The sequence below is a fragment of the Physeter macrocephalus genome, chromosome 10, assembly GCF_002837175.3.
Source record: "Physeter macrocephalus isolate SW-GA chromosome 10, ASM283717v5, whole genome shotgun sequence".
Classification (NCBI taxonomy): Eukaryota; Metazoa; Chordata; class Mammalia; order Artiodactyla; family Physeteridae; genus Physeter; species Physeter macrocephalus.
In genome coordinates, this window is record NC_041223.1 from 71,171,184 (window position 1) to 71,190,918 (window position 19,735).

The 19,735-nt window shown below is 37.4% G+C and overlaps 2 protein-coding genes across 12 annotated transcripts in view; one reads left to right on the forward strand and one right to left on the reverse strand.

The window, feature by feature from the left end:
* RARS2 (arginyl-tRNA synthetase 2, mitochondrial) overlaps positions 1–9,443 on the forward strand; it is a 90,481-nt gene extending 81,038 nt beyond the window's left edge. The window contains exons 12-20 of one of the 2 annotated variants that reach the window (XM_007104031.3): positions 2,630–2,690; positions 3,893–3,969; positions 4,472–4,596; positions 5,196–5,263; positions 5,348–5,457; positions 5,913–6,008; positions 6,931–7,005; positions 8,673–8,736; positions 9,187–9,443. In XM_007104031.3, coding sequence (XP_007104093.1) covers positions 2,630–2,690; positions 3,893–3,969; positions 4,472–4,596; positions 5,196–5,263; positions 5,348–5,457; positions 5,913–6,008; positions 6,931–7,005; positions 8,673–8,736; positions 9,187–9,273 — 763 coding nt within the window. In that variant the 3' untranslated portion in view covers positions 9,274–9,443. The remainder of the gene's footprint in view (positions 1–2,629; positions 2,691–3,892; positions 3,970–4,471; positions 4,597–5,195; positions 5,264–5,347; positions 5,458–5,912; positions 6,009–6,930; positions 7,006–8,672; positions 8,737–9,186) is intronic. The other variant, XM_028494655.2, reaches the window with a different exon arrangement.
* A 3,390-nt stretch (positions 9,444–12,833) lies between these two features.
* The window catches only part of SLC35A1 (solute carrier family 35 member A1), a 28,303-nt gene continuing 21,401 nt past the window's right edge, over positions 12,834–19,735 (reverse strand). For 9 of the 10 annotated variants that reach the window (XM_007104019.4, XM_007104023.4, XM_028494656.2 and 6 more), the window contains 4 exons: positions 18,422–18,488; positions 16,268–16,444; positions 15,678–15,812; positions 12,834–13,739 (listed from right to left, as the gene is read on the reverse strand). In XM_007104019.4, coding sequence (XP_007104081.1) covers positions 13,612–13,739; positions 15,678–15,812; positions 16,268–16,444; positions 18,422–18,488 — 507 coding nt within the window. In that variant the 3' untranslated portion in view covers positions 12,834–13,611. The remainder of the gene's footprint in view (positions 13,740–15,677; positions 15,813–16,267; positions 16,445–18,421; positions 18,489–19,735) is intronic. The other variant, XR_003681537.2, reaches the window with a different exon arrangement.

The window sequence follows — 19,735 nt, forward strand, 5'->3', positions numbered from 1 at the left end:
TGTCATAAAGACTCTATAACTATCCTTATCTGGTATCTTTTTGGGGGCTATCATTAGGTCCAGATTTTTCTGTTTATTTACCTTAATACCTATACTTTCCCTTTTTTCTTTGGGAGAATCATCTTTTTGCCACTTGTTGAAATGTTTGATTTTTCACCTTGCTCTAACTGTACTTGTTTCTGTCCTTTCAATGGGTTCCTTATAGAATACAGCTATGTGTGTGGTTGTAAATTAAGGGAGTTGTTACAACAGACAAAGAAAAATGCAGGAGGATACTGACGAGCACAGGGTGAGGCTGGAGACCTGAATTTTTGTTCTGAGACCATGACCATCACTTAATCTCTCTGGGCCATGGTTCCCTACTTTGTGAAAAGAGAGACCTGAACTAAATGACCTGGCATTTCTTCTGGCTTTTTATTTTTTAATTTATTTATTTTATTTATATTTATTTTTGGCTGTGTTGGGTCTTCATTGCTGCGCGCGGGCTTTCTCTAGTTGCGGCAAGTGGGCTCTACTCTTCATTGAGGTGTGTGGCCTTCTCATTGCGGTGGCTTCTCCTGTTGTGGAGCACGGGCTTGAGGCACACAGGCTTCAGTAGTTGTGGCTCACGGGCTCAGTAGTTGTGGCTCACAGGCTCTAGAGCGCAGGCTCGGGAGTTGTGGCTCGTGGGCTCTAGAGTGCAGGCTTCAGTAGTTGTGACACACGGGCTCAGTAGTTGTGGCTCACGGGCTCTAGAGCCAGGCTCAGTAGTTGTGGCGCACGGGCTTAGGTGCTCCGAGGCATGTGGGATCTTCCCGGGCCAGGGCTCGAATCCGTATCCCCTGCATTGGCAGGCGGATTCTTAACCACTGCACCACCAGGGAAGCCCTCTCCGGCTTTCAAATTCAGGTTCTACAAACTCAACCTAGGACTTTTTCTTATATTCATCTCTTTTTCTTTGGATCAAAAAGTTTTTCTGTGTTTTGTGCTTGGCTCAAATCAAAAAATATAATGGGGGTGTATATTTGTGACTTCATTTTGGGGATAATCTGTATCAGTATTTTACAACCTTTTTTAAAATTATAACCCTTCTCAGGAGGCTTTTCAGCCATATTTTTTATACTTGCCCATCCTCATGAAATTTTAACACCACAGATGTGTCTGTATGTATTGTATGCATATATGTGCTTTATACATAAATAGAGTAAGATTTTTTTGTCCCTCACGAGACAGTTTTTGCCTCCATTCAGAATGCAGGCTCTGGGGACTTCCCTGGCGGTCCAGGGGTTAAGACTCCACGCTTACAATTCAGGGGGCGCTTGCTCTGTTATATCAGGATCCTGAAGTAGGTACCAATGACATTTTGATGATCCCCAACATTTCAAAAGATCTAGGAACTTTAAAAATCCTCGAAATCCTCCCAGTGTCATGTATTGTTAAGCAAAAATAGCTTTAATTTTTTTTCTTGCAGTTTTATTGAGATATAATTGGCATACAGCATTGTGTAAGGTGTATAATGATTTGACTTACATACGTCACGAAATGATTATCACAATAAGTTTAGTGAACATCCATCGTTTGATATAGATAACAAAACTAAAGAAATAGAAAAATTTTTCTTGTGATGAGAACTCTTAGGGTTTACTGTCTTAACATTGACTTTCATATATAACATACAGCAGTGTTAATTCTATGTATCACTTTGTACTTTACGTCCCTAGTACTTATTTATCTCATAACTGGGAGTTTGTACCTTTTGACCACCTTCATCCAATTCCCCCTCTCTCTAACCCTTGCCTCTGAAATTCTGCAAATCCTATCTCTTTTTCTATGAGTTTGTTTGGTTTTGAATTATAATTGACCTACAACACTATGTTAGTTCCTGTTACACAACATAGTGATTTGGTATTTCTGTATATTCAAAATGATCACCATGGTGAGTCTAGTTATGATATGTCACCATACAAAGATATTACATAGTTATTAACTATATTTCCCACAAGTTAATTAGCTCTAATTTTTAAATTCATTATTTAAATAATTTTCACCTAAAATTTTTCACTTAAAATTTTATAGTTTATGGTTTGTTTTTAAATACTTTGTACTGTGTGCAAACTGGGTATTTTGTCCTTAACCAGAGATAAGAGGTAAGTGGAATTTTTGTCAAAGGAATTTATGGTCTTTTTAAATGCTTTAGAAAGTATTGCTTTCGAATGATCCAAGACATTGGAAGAGTAGCTAGAAGATACTATATCACCTATGTTTTAAATATGTTCTTTAAGAAAGTATATTGCAGAAAAGTGACAGGAAGGTAACCCTTTCCAGTAGAGGCTTAATTAACAAATCATAAAACATTTACCTACAAACACCTTTCCTAGAGCTATTTAGTTATTATTACTACTTGTCCCAGAGCTTTTATTTATTTTTGATCTTTTCACAGCACTTTCATAATTCTTTTCCCAAAGTTGTTTTTGTTATTACTACTTTGTATCAAAGTATGGTACTGGGATTATATAAGCATGGGAACTATACCTGAGGCTTAGAATAACAGTAGTTCTTAATGAGAAAAGCCTCTTTACTATTAAATAGGTAAAACAAATTATTACCCAGATCTGCTTAGTAACTCTTAATCTATGGCCATTTTTTTCAGAGATCTTGCAGCTGCTATAGATCGAATGGACAAGTATAATTTTGATAAAATGATTTATGTGGTAAGTAATCACAATAAAGAACAAAAGGTTATGATCCCTACTTCATGAAAACTGCAAAGATAGAAATTGAATGCCTTGTTGAAAAACTAGGCAAAAATAATTTTCTCAAACTATAGAAAGGATTCAATGTTAAGTGTATGTATGGTGGCGCACACTATGTTTAAAAAAAAAACTTAAAAATTAAAAAGTTCACATTGCTTCATAGTAAAAAAAAAAACAAAAATTACCCAAATGAATGGTTATGTGTAACAAATACGTACATGTCACTATAATGCATTTTTTAAAAATAACTTTCTATTTTAAATCTTTTAGGACTCACAGAAGTTTCAAAATGGTAGAGTTTCCATGTAGGCTTCAGCATTTTCCAAAGATAATATCTTACATAACCATGATACTTTGTACTATACCAGGAAACTAACATTGGTAGAGACCTTAGTTAAATTTCACCAATTTTTACACACGCTTGTGTATGGGCATGGCGGAGGGGGGTATGAAATTTTATCACGTGTAGATTCATGTAACCATCACCACATTCAGAATACAAAACTGTTCCATCACAAAACAACCTCTCTTATGGCAACCACTTAATACTCATGCGTTCCTCCATCCCTAACCACTGGCAACCACTGCTCTGTTCTCCATCATACCGTTTTGTCACTTTGAGAATGTTATATAAATGGAACCACATTAGGTAACATTTTGAGGTTGGCTGTTTTCACTCAGCGTAATGAATGCCCTTGAGATCCACCCAAACTATTGCATGTGTCAATAGTTTGTTCCTTTTATGCTGAGAAATATTCTAGTCTCCTCTTCCCTTCCTTTCTTTCTGTGTGCAACCTCCCTTTCCCCGAAGGAAAAAAAAAGTTGCTATTAAATATCTTTTTAGAGCTTAGCTTTGGCCTTCTTGGAGATAAAGGTCATAACAGCTGAGAGAGGAGGAATTTAGATAGAATACTCAGAAGGTTAAATTTCATATTCCCTCCTGACTCAGTGGAGTGCTGCAGCTCTTACTTCCTTCTCTTTTAGAGGACTCATCTTAGACCTTCTTCTGGTGGCATCCGCTTTGTGTGCTTATTTAAAACATATCCACTGACAGTGACTCTAGTCTGTCAAAACTCAAATGTTTTAATTTGATTTATGTCCAACCTATTGTAGGTTAACTTATCAGTGTTCTTTTATTTTAAATACATTTTTTTCTCAAGACAGATAAAGGGCAAAAAAAGCATTTTCAGCAAGTGTTCCAAATGCTGCAGATCATGGGATATGACTGGGCAGAAAGGTACTGTACTGTCTGCATGGTTCTTAATTGCCTGCTCAAGATTAAAGTTTTGCTAGGTCAGCCATGTCCAAAAATGTAGCAAATTGTTAAAGATTTTCATTCAAACTTCACTTCTTTGTTTCAAGATGTTAGTGTGAAAAAACAGATTTGTTCTTTGTGCTAATTTTTGTCCTGGTTATATTAATTTCTAGCTTTTAAACATTTAATAAATGGTTTTATTAGACATCTCTCAGTGGCTTGATTTTCAAAATTCTTAATTCCCATCTCCTTTTTTTCATAAAGGCAACTAGTAATTTAATCATATGCTAGTGATTATGAAATGAAGCTGTGTGTTTAACATCTTCTGTGGCATACGTCACAGCATATTTCAATTTATTAATTTTTTAAAACCTCTATGAGAGTTAAAGTTAAGACTGTTTATTCTCTGTAAGGGTATTGTTATATTCTTTGATCACCAGCTCCTTTTCAGTTTTCAGTGAACTAAGTGCCTGCTCCATTTTAGGTGCCAACACGTGCCCTTTGGGGTAGTGCAGGGAATGAAGACTCGAAGAGGAGACGTTACTTTTTTGGAAGATGTTCTAAATGAGATTCGATTGAGGATGCTACAGAACATGGCTTCTATTAAGAGTGAATTCATTTTTTTGTTGTTACAGGCATAACCTACATGCACTTTTATGTTTTGCTGGACTTCTGTGCAGTGTGATTTATTATGACCATCCCTCCATTGAACTTCCATAAACCTTGGCACAAATAGCTTTGCTAATTCGAGGTGCCAGAATTTCTAGACTTGCTGCTGGGCTGTTATTCAGTTTAGTAATGGGAATTGATACACCCTGAGCCTCTTTTCCTGGGCAGCTTCAGCACTGTCACTCCACAGTTGGAGTGCTTGTGCAAAGTTCCTGTGTTCCATAATCAGAAGCAAGTCCCAAGTCCTTATGGCTTTGTTTAACCTTCACCTTTGGAAAAATAAGTACCAGCTCTATCTAATGTCTTACAAGGGATATTTGTAAGAAAAATAAATTCGTGTTTCTTCCCTTTTAACGAAGGCTTGAAAACATCATTATCAAAGTTAAATCAGCCCACATTAGGACAGTTAATTGCCTGCTGTACACCTGTTTATTCTTGATGCTGTCAGCATATGGTTTTGTCAGGTTTTATCTTCACTTTAGTCCTGGATTCTGTACAGTTTCATGCAAGGTTAAAGTAGCTGCCTTTGTCTATTTCAGCCACCAGAGAGCTGGAGAACCCCCAGGAGACAGCAGAGAGGGTGGGGCTCGCAGCCCTCATCATTCAGGTCTGTGAAGACTGCTTCCCGGGAGAGCCTTTTATTTGGTACTAGGACAAATCCCAGCGCTGAAGATTTCCTCTGTCATTTTAGGACCTCAGAGGTTTCCTGTTATCTGACTATCAGTTCAGCTGGGATCGTGTTTTCCAGAGTCGCGGGGACACGGGAGTCTTCCTGCAGTACACACATGCCCGCCTCCACAGGTGAGAAGGGCCTGCAGGGAAGCACTGGACCGCTCTGTCCTTCCCAGGGTGGGGTCTGGATGGAGTGATTCCGAGACCAAAGGCCCTGTTTTCTGGGCTTCTCCGACATCTCACATTCAAAACTAGTTGAAGTACAGTGGACCTTTTATTATGTTTGGATCTTGTGGGTTTTTTTTAAACATTTATGTATTGCACACCTATGAAATGAAATGCTTTTATGTATATTACCTTATTTAGTACTCAGAATAACCCTGCCAAAGAGTATACTCCATTTTCAGATGAAGAAACAGATTTAGGAAAACTGAGGCATCGGGTCAAATGATGGTAGCTTCCGAGTCTAGGACTATATTAAGGAAAGCAAGACTGTGCGTTATGAGGTGATGTTCACCTCACTTGCAACTGAGTCCTAGGATGACTTGATTAATCCTTTGTTGTGTTTAAACTTGTGATAACAGTTTGGAAGAGACTTTTGGATGTGGTTATCTAAATGACTTCAACACTGCTTGCTTGCAAGAGCCACAGTCTGTTTCCATTCTCCAGCATCTTCTCAGGTACAGTTTCCTAACATTATCAAGTCTGCTTCTGACTGTTGTAGTTTGCTGACCACTGGAATCAACAGGCCAGTGACTCTAGACAGCGCTTTTCCAAAGGTGTGACCAAAAAGTGATTGCCTGCCCTTTGGGAGCAGACAGAGGGCATGCTCACGGCTAATCCTTGGGCTTAAAAAATATTATCACCATTGAATTAGCCCAGGTGTCTAACATCCTTTAGGTCATGGTGTGAGAACGTAAAGCCTGGTAAAAGCATAACCTTTTAGTGTGCAAACGATCATCTTCTCACCTTCTGTGAGAAGTGAAGGAAAATCCCTGCCTTTGTGCACCATGCCTGAGACCATAAGCCCTTCATTTGCCTCTTGGTTTCAGTTCAGCTTCAAATACACTGGGCAAGAGACCATACTTCTGAGCTCTCATGAGCATTATTGGTGAAGCCAGACTTGTCAGGAGAGACTGACGAGTATCTGGAAGGGATATGGAGGGTTAACAGCAAGGCCTGTTTCTCTGATTGCCACACAGTGGTCAGTGGTTCTTTCCTGGGATGAGGGGTTAGTTTACTAACATTTGGCTAATTTGTGAGGAAAAATAAGCCAACCTGGTTTTCTTGGCAGTGAGTAGACTCTTGTTTGCTAGATTATGTTCCTAAGCATGGCCAGAGGCTTCGTACATTTAACAGCCATGATTGGAGTCCTTGCTTTGGACTAGGCCTGTGGGATCTCAAGGTGATTTACAAAGTACCTGCCATCAAGGAACTTGTAAGAAAGAAAGACGTGCCTTTACCTTCAAATTTACGCACGGTCTTTTTTCATGTATCTTCTACCATTAATGACATCAAGTCACCCTTATACCATAGATCTTAGCTTAGTGTCACACGCACCCAGCCTTCCCCTGCCAACCCCTCCTGTTGTCTTTCTGTTAGGTTCGACGAGGTGCTTTATAGGTCAGCCCGAGACCTTCAACCCAGGCACATTGTCAGTTACCTTCTAACTCTAAGGTATGTTATAAACTTGCTATTTGGGGGTATTAAAAGACATTTGATATGACAAAGGACCTTTCTTTCATCTAAAGGTCTCCTATAGACAGATCCATTGGCCTAAAAAATTATATGTTTTAAGTTACAGGAATTCTTGCTTCATCTTTGCAAATTAGCAGTTAATGTTCATTCATTCATTCATTCATTCATTCATCCAGTGATTGAAGGTCTGGTCACTGGAGTCTAGTGAATGGGAACCAATAGGTACATCATGGGTACCTATTGGGTCACAGTACAGCACGTGTTAGGATAGATTGGACACGAGGGGCAATGTTAGGGCACTTAGCCCAGCCTTGAGGGTTCAGAGAGAGCTTCTCAGAGGAGAGGAGTAGATGTTAGTCAGGAGAAGCAAGGTGGCAGAGAAGGAGGGAAAAGCCCAGAGTTGAGCAAGAACATGATACATTAAAAGAACTTCTGAGTGAGAGAGTGGCATGGACATATATACACTACTAAATGTAAAATAGATAGCTAGTGGGAAGCAGCCGCATAGCACAGGGAGATCAGCTCGGTGCTTTGTGACCACCTAGGGGGGTGGGATAGGGAGGGTGGGAGGAAGGGAGACGCAAGAGGGAAGAGATAAGGGGACATATGTATAACTGATTCACTTTGTTGTAAAGCAGAAACTAACACACCATTGTAAAACAGTTATACTCCAATAAAGATGTTAAAAAAATAAAAAATAAAAGAACTTCTGAGAGAATGAGTATGTTGTGTACTAAGGCATTCTGACTTATTTTCAGGGCAGTGGGGTCCATAAAAAGGTTTTAAGCAGAGGCACAGAAAAGTCAGTCTGATAGAGGGTAGAGAATGAATTGGAAAGCGAGTAGATGACACTTGGATAGAAATTTCATGGTTGCTGTTTTAGAAAGTTTGAATAGAGGTTGAGTTTTATAGCAACAGTTGTATCTTCTCATAAAGCTATTTAAGAAAGGAAGTATTTGCTTTTACTCAAGATTTACTGAAATCAGAGATTTATTGGGACTTTTTTCTTGAATATGCTTTTTACCTTTCTTCCCCAGATTTATAGATTTTTTTTCCTTTAATTTCCACTTAGACATACAGAGATGAAGAAGCCAGAAAGTCTTATTAAATGTCACTTAATCATTGAAACTAATGTCATAAGCATCATTTCTCTGGCACTGTTCTTCTTGCTGCCATAACCTAAACAGAAAAAATATTTTAAAGAAGAGTGGCCAGTGTATGCAGAGTGGATTAATAACTAGTCTTACCCCACCTCCTCCCAGTACAGGAGACAGGCCAGACCGTGTTATACATTTCCTCTTGAGGGATGCCTAAATAAGGGAAAACTAATTATTAGAAAATAATCCCCTATACTTGTAAAACTAACAATGAAATCATAATCTTAAGAACAATGAAACTCTAATCATAATACCACCTGGTATTAGTAGAACCAGGACCAAAAATCTAAAACCGGAGTTTAGTGTGTTTCACTTTGCCAGTTATTGAAAAGCAGTGAATTCAGCCTCAACTTTCCAACTTTGGAAATATCCTTTAGTGGCTCTCGGCTTTGATTTCTCTAAGTCGAGGGAGTAAGATTAGATATCAAGCTTATATGTTACACAGGAAATTAGCTGGTCCTAATCATGATTATTCTCTTCCCGTTTCAGTCATCTTGCAGCAGTGGCACACAAAACACTACACATAAAAAACAGTCCTCCTGAAGTGGCCGGGGTATGTTATGTTGAGTTTTGCCGTGTAACCTCTAGCATCCTCAGACTTATTACTGAGTCAGTCTTGTAAATGTTTCTAAAATAGCATCCTGTTGTTCAACTACAGCAGTGTACTTATACACTCAAGGTAATAATTAGAATTGGGCTGTAACAATCAATGTTACTTTCCAACATACTGGACCCTGAAACACCTTTTCCTACATCAAGTGATAGGGTGATTAGTTCCCCTTACCTGAAGCTATACTTTATGGTGTTACTGTTACTCCCACGCCACAACAATTCTAGGAATTTGTCTTCCTTTGCCTACAGGAAACCCTAGGGCACTTGGAGATACTGTTCTACTTTAAATTAGAAGAAAGTTAGAATTACTTCTAAAAGCAATTTTATCTATTCACTTACAGTTAGCCTGTTACTGAATTGACCTTGAATCATTTTTGAATTTATTTTGTAGGCCAGACTTCATCTTTTCAGAGCTGTCCGCTCAGTCCTAGCCAACGGAATGAAACTTCTTGGAATAACACCTGTATGTAGGATGTAATTTCTAATTAAAATTGCTTTTAAAATACTAAATGAATTCTAGTTATCTATTCTTACATGCCTTGCTATTTAGAATAGAACTGAAACTATTATTCTATGTCAGAATCTATATTTTATTGTCTATATTTTATTAAGTGATTTATCAACTTATTAAATCTTTATCTTTTAAAAAAATCTTCTGAGTTTCCTCATGGTCAATAAGTACTAAACAGACTTTTGTTAAACTAAGTTAAGTCTTTTTAAAGTCATCGTGGTCTACCAGAGACAAACGATTAGAGTTTAAACTCTGGCTTGAGGGTTTTTTGTTTTTCTTTTTTAACTGAAGTATAGTTGATTTACAATATTACATTAGTTTCAGGTGTACAACATAGTGATTAAATATTTTTATAAATTAAACTCCATTTAAAGTTATTATAAAACAATGGCTATATTTTCCTGTGCTGTGCAATGTATTATTTCCTTATTTTATACATAGTAGTTTGTATCTCTTAAGCCCCTACCCGTATCTTGCTCCTCCCCCCTTCCCACTCCCCACTGCTAACCACTAGTTTGTTCTCTACAGCTGTCAGTCTTTCTGTTATATTCATTTGTTTGTTTTATTTCTTAGATTCCACATATAAGGGATAACGGAGTATTTGTCTTTCTCTGACTTACTTCACTAAGCATAATCTCTAGGCCCATCCACATTGTTGGGAATGGCAAAATTTTATTCTTTTTATGGCTAATATTCATGTATATACACCACATCTTCTGTTGATGCACACTAGGTTACTTCCATATTTTTGCTATTGTAAACAGTGCTGCTATGAACATTGGGGTGCATGTATCTTTTTGAATTACTGTTTTTGTTTTCTTCAGATATATGCCCAGGAGTGGAATTGCTGGGTCATATGGTAGTTCTATTTTTAGTTTTTTGAGGAGCCTCCACACTGTTTTCCAAAGTGGCTGCACCCATTTACATTCCCACCACCAGTGGGAGTACAAGTCCCCTACTGTGTCTGTGCGCAAACGTGCACACTCCTCGTGAGCGGTGTCCAGGCTTCCCACAGCGCTCCTGTCCCACCAGCCCTCTGACCAGCCAGGGGGCTGCCTTCCCTGTGCCCGACCCAGGGCTGGGGTGCCAATATGTGGCTTGAACTGCTCACTTCCAGGGAGGATCTCCACCCGTGTGATCTCCCTTTTTCTGAGTCCCCTCCCTGGGGCACAGGTCCCAACCTGCTCACTTCTCTTCCCTTCCTACCCGATTCTGTGTGGATCTTTTTTACAGCCTTGGCTATACAGGAGTCTTTCTGCCAGTTTCCAGTTAGTTTTCAGTGAGACTGTTCCACATGGAGACAGATAAATAGATAGATAGGATTTTTTTTTTACTTTTTAAAAAATTTATTGACGTATAGTTGATTTACTATCTTGTGTTAATTTCTGCTGTACAGTGATTTGGTTATACATATTTTTTCATATTCTTTTCCACTTATGGTTTACCACAGGATATTGAATATAGTTCCCTGTGTTATACAGTAGGACCTTGTTGTTTATCCATCCTATGTATAATAGTTTGCGTCTACTAATCCCAGACTCCCATTCCTTCCCTGCCTTGCTGGATCATATGGCAATTCTATTTTTAGTTTTTTGAGGAACCTTCATACTGTTCTCCATAATGGCTGCACCAATTTACATTCCCACCAACAGTGCAAGAGGGTTCCCTTTTCTCCACACCCTCTCCAGCATTTGTTATTTGTAGACTTTTTAATGATGGCCATTCTTGTGTGAGGTGGTACCTCACTGCAGTTTTGATTTGCATTTCTCTAATAATTAGCAATGATGAGCGTCTTTTCACCACATGTAGATATATTTTTGATGTGTTCACGGGGGGAGGTGAGTTCCACTTCCTCCTACTCTGCCATCCGATCTCCTCTGCCTTGACATTCCTTACAGTGCCATTCATCCAGAGACTCTTCTTATAACTGAGATTATCTGTTTCCATGTTTTAAAATTGATGAGGAAGAAAAATCTCAATTTTCTTAGAATTATGACTGTTCTTAATAAATTTCAGGAGAACAAAATTGAGCTTTTTTTGTCAATACAGCTGACAACTACTCCCAGAGAACAGGTCTCATACTTTTCATGGCTGTATACAGGTAACTCTTACCAGACTATGTGAACTGGGGCATTGAACACATTTGAACAACAAGGAATTACTTTACAGATATCGAATTAGGATCTTTGTAAAAATTAGTCCATTAAACCATATTTGAAATGGAGTTTCTCAAAGTTTCATGTATCTGCATATTGGTAAGTATATTTTGTGTGACCTGCTTAGGAAACATGAGTAGGATGTGATCTGTTTGATGGTTACAGCTATCCTCATCTGAGAATTTCCATTCAGATCTGTTATAATTTATTCCAACTATTGTTACTAGAAATCTTCTGCATACCAATGACAATCTAATTTTATGCATAGAGAAGCAAATTAGCATGAACTAAAGCTTCTTTAGTGGAATAAGCATAGTTTTATATTGGCAAATATGGTATACCTTCTTAATCCTAGAAAAGACTCCAATTTTAAGTGAATTATCTTCCAGATTGTTTATTTTCTACTTAAAGTATCATCAGTATTTCCTTAGCACAAATCAGCCATGGAATAAAAAGTTGGGATATTTATTACACGTCCAATATCTCCCTCCCTTTCTTTGAACAAACATTCCCCTTCCCAGATCTGTGGTAGCTTCCTTAGTATTTGGTGTTTTTTGGAGGCGGGGGGGGGGGGGGGGCGGTGTTTGTTTTTAATATCTATTTATTTATTTTGGCTGCGCCGGGTCTTAGTTGCTGCGTGTGGGATCTTTAGTTGAGACATGTGAACTCGTAGTTGCAGCATGCATGCAGGATCTAGTTCCCCAACCGGGGATCGAACCTGGGCCCCTTGCATTGCAAGCATGGAGTCTTATTACCCACTGGACCACCAGGTAAGTTCCTTCCTTATATTTGAATCTTGAGTAAAATGACACAAGGGACAGTGATGGTTAAAGCCAGGTCTTTCTGAAAGCAGCTCTCTGAAAAGGCTGTTCATTAATTCCTACAACCTAGAGCCATACAGCCTTGATTGCAGTCCTTATAAATTCCTTTTTTTTTTAAGGCTAGCTGGAGGAGGTTTATAGCCATTTTTTGCAACCAAAGAGCCTTGATAAAATTCCAACATACAGAAAGTTAAAAATTTAATGTTTTGGGCTTGTGTTTATGTTTCTGCATTATCTTTTTAAATTTATTTTATTTATTTTATTTTTGGCTGCGTTGGGTCTTCGTTGCTGCACGCGGGCGTTCTCTTATTGCGGAGCACAGGCTCTGGGGACACAGGCTTCAGTAGTTGTGGCACACGGGCTCAGTAGTTGTGGCGCATGGGCTTAGTTGCTCCGCGGCATGCGGGATCTTCTTGGACCAGGGCTCGAACCCGTGTCCCCTGCATTGGCAGGCAGATTCTTAACCACTGAGCCACCAGGGAAGCCCGTTTTTGCATTATCTTAATGGTCATATCTACAATACAAATAGTGATCAAACAGGTTTCAAATAAATAAATAAAGTTTATTGCTGAATTTTCCCATACATTATAGAAATTTTTTTTAAAAACACTGAAATTTCACAAATTATTGAGCTCAACAGTTAAACATACTTCATAAAAAAAAGTACAAAAGTGACATTAGAAATATTTTTTGAAGAAAAGTATACCATCTAAGAGCAAAGACATGTGAACCAGACAATGAATGGCACAAATACAGCACTTTAAAGGAGTACTCAGCCACCACCCAGAAATCACTGTCTGAGTTATGAAATAGATGAAGTTTGAGAAGTTATATATTCAGTTTGTTTCTGAACTAGCCTGTCTTGTTTTTGCCTCTCTTTTGTAAGAAAAGAGCTAGGTCTTTACTGCTGCTGGGACCAAATACTGTACATGCATTGGAGAATAAGGACGGGTCACCCTTCTCCCCTGGTACCTGCACAAGAGAACAGTTAGTACAGAAATGGCTTTGGCACTTTAACCCTTAACATAATCCCAAACCTTGTTAATTAAATATTGTAGCCTTGCATGATTTTTTTTAAATACCACATCATCTCCATACTTTATATGTACATTATATATACAATAATAAAAATCCTTCATTCTAAAACAAAACAGGTTGATTCCAAACAGGCCACATTAAATCTCTGTAGCAATACACTCACATAGCTTTCTTCTTGATGCTTATGCGACACAGTTTTTGTTTTTTTAAGCTACCTTCTGGGATTGACTTAAGGCTCTAGTTTAATGCAAATGGTCTAGTCTCAGTAGGAATCTCTTTTGAGGCTAAAATCACACACCACTGACTCTCTCTTTTGAAGCTGGTTCTCCTTGTTGGATGGATGTAGTGTCTTGTCTGGGTAATCCATAGAGATATATAGAAACACATACAAGAAGAGTACCCAGAGCAAAGGTGAGTGCTGTAAAGAAAAAAAAAAGAATCTGTATTTGTGTCCTTAAAACTATATAACAATGATTAGTTTAAAATTTTGAAGACTTTCAATTGTGGGTTTACACTGTCAGATTGCATTGAAAATAAATTTAAGTGTTCTATATGATGATGGTAAAGTTTAGAAAGGTCATCAATTCTAGCTCCACCCCTACCCCACTCACCAAAAAAAGTAGTGCAATCAAGGGAGTGACAATCACTGACTACATACTTTTCAAGAACGCAAGTATGACTGCCCTGGACCACTGACAAAGAACATACTAACATCCGTATATGCTGATTGAAAGAAAACGCAGTGGAATATGGATTTTCCATGATACTAGAAACCTGTGAAAGTTTAGAGTAAGAGGCAGTTGAGCAAAATTCAAAGTTAGGTGACCAATGATTCAAACCATTGAAGATTTCTGAATAGGAGATGAGGTGGTGATTTAATGAGTAAAATTCCATTTTCTGCTAACATTTTTTTTATCTTAATCCTAAAAATCTGGACACAACTGAATTACATCTTGCCCAAACTTGACAAGTAGGCATCATATAAATAAATCCTTATGTCAAAACTAAACCATATTCTATGTGGAGTACAATGGCACAGTCTTAATAGCTTTAAAAATGTCACGCAGAGAAACAACATCGAGCTATGACTTTTAGTTCATCCTTAACTAGAAAAGACTAGCTTTGCTTTCCAAAAAGGGGAAGAGGGTAAATTAAATCTAAATAGGACACTAAGATTGCTAAGACATTCTACTTAATTTTCTTGACCATCAGTAAGACAGAACACTGACCAAAAAGCATTTATACTGTTTCCAAATATTCTTTAGGAACACAGGCATAGGATTTGAGCATAAGGATGGATCAGAACTACAAGTGAAAGTTCACACAAATCAGGTAAGAAAAACATCAGAAGGAGGGCCTAGAAATATGTTACTTAAATGGTAAGTAATTGGCTTTATACAGAATACCTACCTGCTATGTGCCAGGCACTGTTCTAAGCACTTTGCCTAAAACAACCCTACGAGATAGGTGATATTATCATTCCCATTTTACAGACAAAGAAACTGAGACATGGGTTAAGTAACTTCCCCAAGGTTTTACAGCTAATAAATGGTACAAGCAAGATTTGAACCAGACTATCAAATTTTTTTCTAAGATTTCTACAAGGTTTGTATTCTTCTGTTTGCATTTATAACAAGTCAATTTTAAAATGAAATGTAAATATAGGCCAGATCTGTTTCTTTTACTTAATGTTGATATTTGACAGATTTTTCTCATGTATTAGTTTATGGTATAATTGATCAGTAAAGAAAATTACCACAGCATAAAAGCACCGGGAAATGTTAAGTCAATATCACTGCTTAAGTAATTCAGAAGCCAACTAATGGTGGATATGGCTAGGGAAAATTATATTAGAAGGACCAGCATAAAGGAGGTCCTAGAATGCCAGCTATAGTAATGAATTTTGTATTAATTACATATTAAATGAAACACAGCTTTATTAAAGAGAAAATTTAGATTTGGATTGTAGTTTCAAAACCAGTTTATACCCAAGTCTAAAACAGGAAGGTACAAACTGAGGGGGAAATGAAAGAAGTTTTCTGTTCTTACCTCAGAATAAAAAGCCAAGTTTACTCTAATTCCACTGCGGAAATTAATCAGGGAGGCCTTGTCTGCAGAAACACTCTTTCTGAGTAGCCCACTCACTTTCAGCTCTAGAACCATTTAAACCACCTAAGTACTGTGGACCCACATTCCACACAACTATGAACTGCTGTGCCTGTAGGATAAATTGTAACAAAACTAGGAATTTCTGTAAACTCTATAAGCGACTGCCATATTTAATGAAAGATGAAATGAACCAAGCAAGTGAGAAGCTCTTCCATGTTAAAAACTTACAGTACAAACTAAGACATACTTATCTGTAATCCAAACAGCATCACTGAAGCAATGGTAGAAAGGACAATGGCTGCTGCTGCAGAAAAGCCTTTCATGATGTTGTCTGTGTACTTGACCACAACAGAAGTGTAGAGGCCTCCAACACTAGCAAGAACTCGCATACAGAAAGAAAGAAAATCTTAACACTCAAATAAATGAAACATTCTATGATGGTGAGGCAGTTTTCCCCCCGCGAGATGCCATACTAATTTACCTAGGAAAATACTATTTTCCTTAGAAGCAGCTATCTGAGAGATTTTGTACTAGGAGTCATAGTTCCTACAAAATAACATTGTTTTTCAGATGCCCAAAGGGCTATGTAGTCTACTGCTAAACTGTACACATTTATTGCTAACACATTAGATACTTTTGATTGTGAAGGCAAAATTGCTTTGGGATAGCTTTGCCACAAAAGTAAGTCAATAAAACCAAAATTACATTTTCATACTGGTATTCACAGTATCAAAGGAACAATTTCAAAATGCTATAAAGGCTTAAAATGGACATCTAACTTGAGGAAAAAAGGGGTGGGGGGTATCTACCCAGAACCTTTAACTCCTGGATACTTACAGATGACAAGCCAGACATAATATGTGTAACCATAGAAAAATCCTTTTTCTTTAATTTCAGCTCCATCTGACAAGTAGACGCCAACTAATGTCACAACAATCCCTGATAGATACATTTGAATGTTTCTCACCCAAAGGGAAGTGTCTGAACTCTTTAAAACTTTTTCAAAATACACTCCTGAAAGAAAATTAAGCATGCAAATATGAAACAGATATTATTAGAAATTAATCTAAAATGTCTTTATTTAGAATAATAACCCCAAAATATTATAAAGTATATGATTTGCAGAACAGACACATTTTACATTAATTAAATGCAGATTTATTATGTTGGTTGTGATGCATGGCATACCGAACATTACCAATTTGTATTTTTACAGAGCATATAGAATTAATAACCAAGAGGGAGTTTTCTAACCCACATTTAACAGGAGACTCTTTATATTACTATTAATAGTTCCCGCCTTTATTATAAAAGTGAGATAGATCACAAAAGCTCTTTATTAATGCCACTAAAAGACTTGCTTTGGTCAGCTGGAACACTATACTGTTAGTCAATTATCTTAAACATACCCCTATAATATCTGCCTAGTATGAATACTCCCAACTTTGCAAAATAACCTATATAATCACCACTTAGGATTTTTTCTGAGAGTGACACAACCAAAATAAAATTTAAATAGAACTTGCCGAGTGAAGCCATTTTCCTTTAAAGCAGGGGTCCACAGGCCAAGTTCACCCACAATGTCAGAAGGACCGTGAACTCCCTAACTAGATAATACGTTTTGTGTCTATGTGCATTTTTCTGGGGGTGAGGATCCGATGCTTTTTTTAGGTGCTCCAAAAGCACACAGCACTGCTGTTAAGTTTTATACTTAAAATGAATGCATGTTTAGCAAGGACATTAAAGATTTTTGTTATAAACACTGTGTTAATTAGAGACTTGGGAATTGCCACTAAAGTACTAATCAACTAAAAATTCAAATGAAAACCAAGATTGTTTTTGATGAACCTATGTTGGAAAGAGCCAGAGAATGGGAACAAACGTGTAATAGTGATTCCTATTTCTACTTTTGATTTTCCTATGTGGGAAAACCATTTACCTATTGGAAAACCATTTAACTATTCAGTTCTCAGTTACTCCAAGCATAGAGGGATATTAAACCACGTACCACTTCCTCAACTGTGTATTGAGAATACACACCTTATGGTAAATAGACTGTTGGACACAAACATTTTACTGTTCAAAACAGTGCTAAAAATCAAATATATTATTTGGGGGGTAACCCAATTTTTGTTTCTAATTTGTTTCCTAAGAATAAAAGTTTAGCATGATGCTATCATTAAGTATATTCCTAAATTTAGATATTCCCCTCTTATCAAATGACTAGATACAGAAGTGAAAAATACTTCCCTAGTCAAAAATAGAGTACTAACTCCTGAAATAGCACAAATAAAGATAAATAATAAAGATGTATGGCTATAACTAATATACTCTTTACTTTGTTTCTTCTCTGTTGGAATGATTTCTAAAACATTTCTTACATTGCACTTAACATTCATACTTTGTCTCTTCTTGATTCAGTGAAGGATAGCCTGTTCCTACATATACAAGTCCAGACTTCCACATTTATTTGATGTTAGTGATTTTGATTCTTCCCTCCCCTTTTGGCTGTTACTTCTGGGTATTTATTAGGTTTTCTTAGGTATCACCCCCCTTTCCTCCCTACTCCATAATTCCTAATCTGTTGAAGCAGAGGAAGAACTTGAGGTTACCATGGAAATAGATACTGAGCTAGTAACTAACAACCTAAAGCAGAATCGAACCTGAGGAGGTACTTGAGCTTTCTGATGGCTAACTTCCTCCATTTTTAAATTTATTTGGGGGTTCTTGGCTGGACCAGGGATAGTCAAGGATGACAGAAATACATCCTTAGATAACTGCAGAGATGAATAAGGACTGAGGTCTAAACTGAGTTAAACACTACCACATGCTTACTGGAAAAACAGCTGACATAAAACTATATAGCTATTAAGTAAGAAGATAAGCTTTAATAGGAATAAAATTGTTAGTTTGATAAAGCAAGATAAAGTCAATCCCTATTTAAAGTCTGATGTTTTTTAAAAAATTTGACAACAGAGTATTATGACTTACCTGCAAATCCTGAGCACAATACAGCAACAGCTATAGCACCAAACCCTAATAATGGATTCTGTTCCACCTGCAATAGTAATGTTTTAGAAGTTATTTTTAGTGACCAGTAAATAGAATTCATCCAAGAGGACAAACAAATGAATACAAAAATCTGTTTACAGTTCTGCTGAAAGTATGTGCCACATCAGACCTGGCTATTCTATAGAATAAGACAGGACCAAACAAATAGAATAAGACAGGACCAGAGATAAATCAAAGTACTTAAGTTAAAAACCTATCCCTCAAATTATAGCCAGAGTAAACGCTTGATATAACATGTGCCTACTTCCTAATAACAACGGGCACCCAAGCACAGACCTGTGCAGCCTCTTCATTTTAACTTCTGCCACCACCATAACGCAAGCTCTTATAGGATCAAGCATGGAAATGGTAGCAGTTTGACTTGTTTAATTTATTCCCTATCACCTACAGGATGGAGTAATGACATGTAAGATTTCCTACTTCACTGAATTTTTATCAGATATTAATAGCATGCCATCTATGTACCAGATATACTGTTTTATATTCTAAATGAATAAAGATGAAGATGATACACAGCTTTGATTCTTAAATAGTTCATGGATGGGAGAGATTGACACATATATATAATCATAATACTTTGCTAACAGATGCAGGTATATGGGCCCCCAACCTATTGTTTCAACTTTATTTCCTCTTCCCTAAACTAACCATCAGGAGCTTTCATCAGTCTTTCCTCAGAGATAAATGTTATCTCAGTGGTAACACTGAAACTAAAGGGTTGAGACACGTGTCTGTAATATGACAAGCACATACCTTGTTCAAAATAAATAAGCTTGAGAGAAGGACAGTATAACTTGATGTTAAGTACCTGAGAGAGAAAGCTTGGTCTAAAATGTCTACATGAAGATAAAAGGAGAAATAGAAGATATTATGGACTAATGGTTCTCAAAGTAAAGTACGGTCCCTGGACCAACAGCAGCAGCATCATCACCTAGGAACTTGTTAGAAATGAAAATTGACAGGCCCCTCCCCAGACCTACTGAATCATAAACTATGGGGATGGGGCCCAGCAATCTGTTTAACCTTCCCGTTGAGTCTGATGTACACTAAAGTTTGAGAACCACTACTATAGACTACAACTGATAAACATGGATGCTTTCCTAATACAAACTACAAGGCCAGAATAGGAGAAAAAATAACGGTGTGAGATTTCATCTATCCCAACAACTGACTGGAAGCTCAAGCTACTAAAGATAGTGTCTGACAAATTCTTGGTTGCTTTTCTGCCAGTTT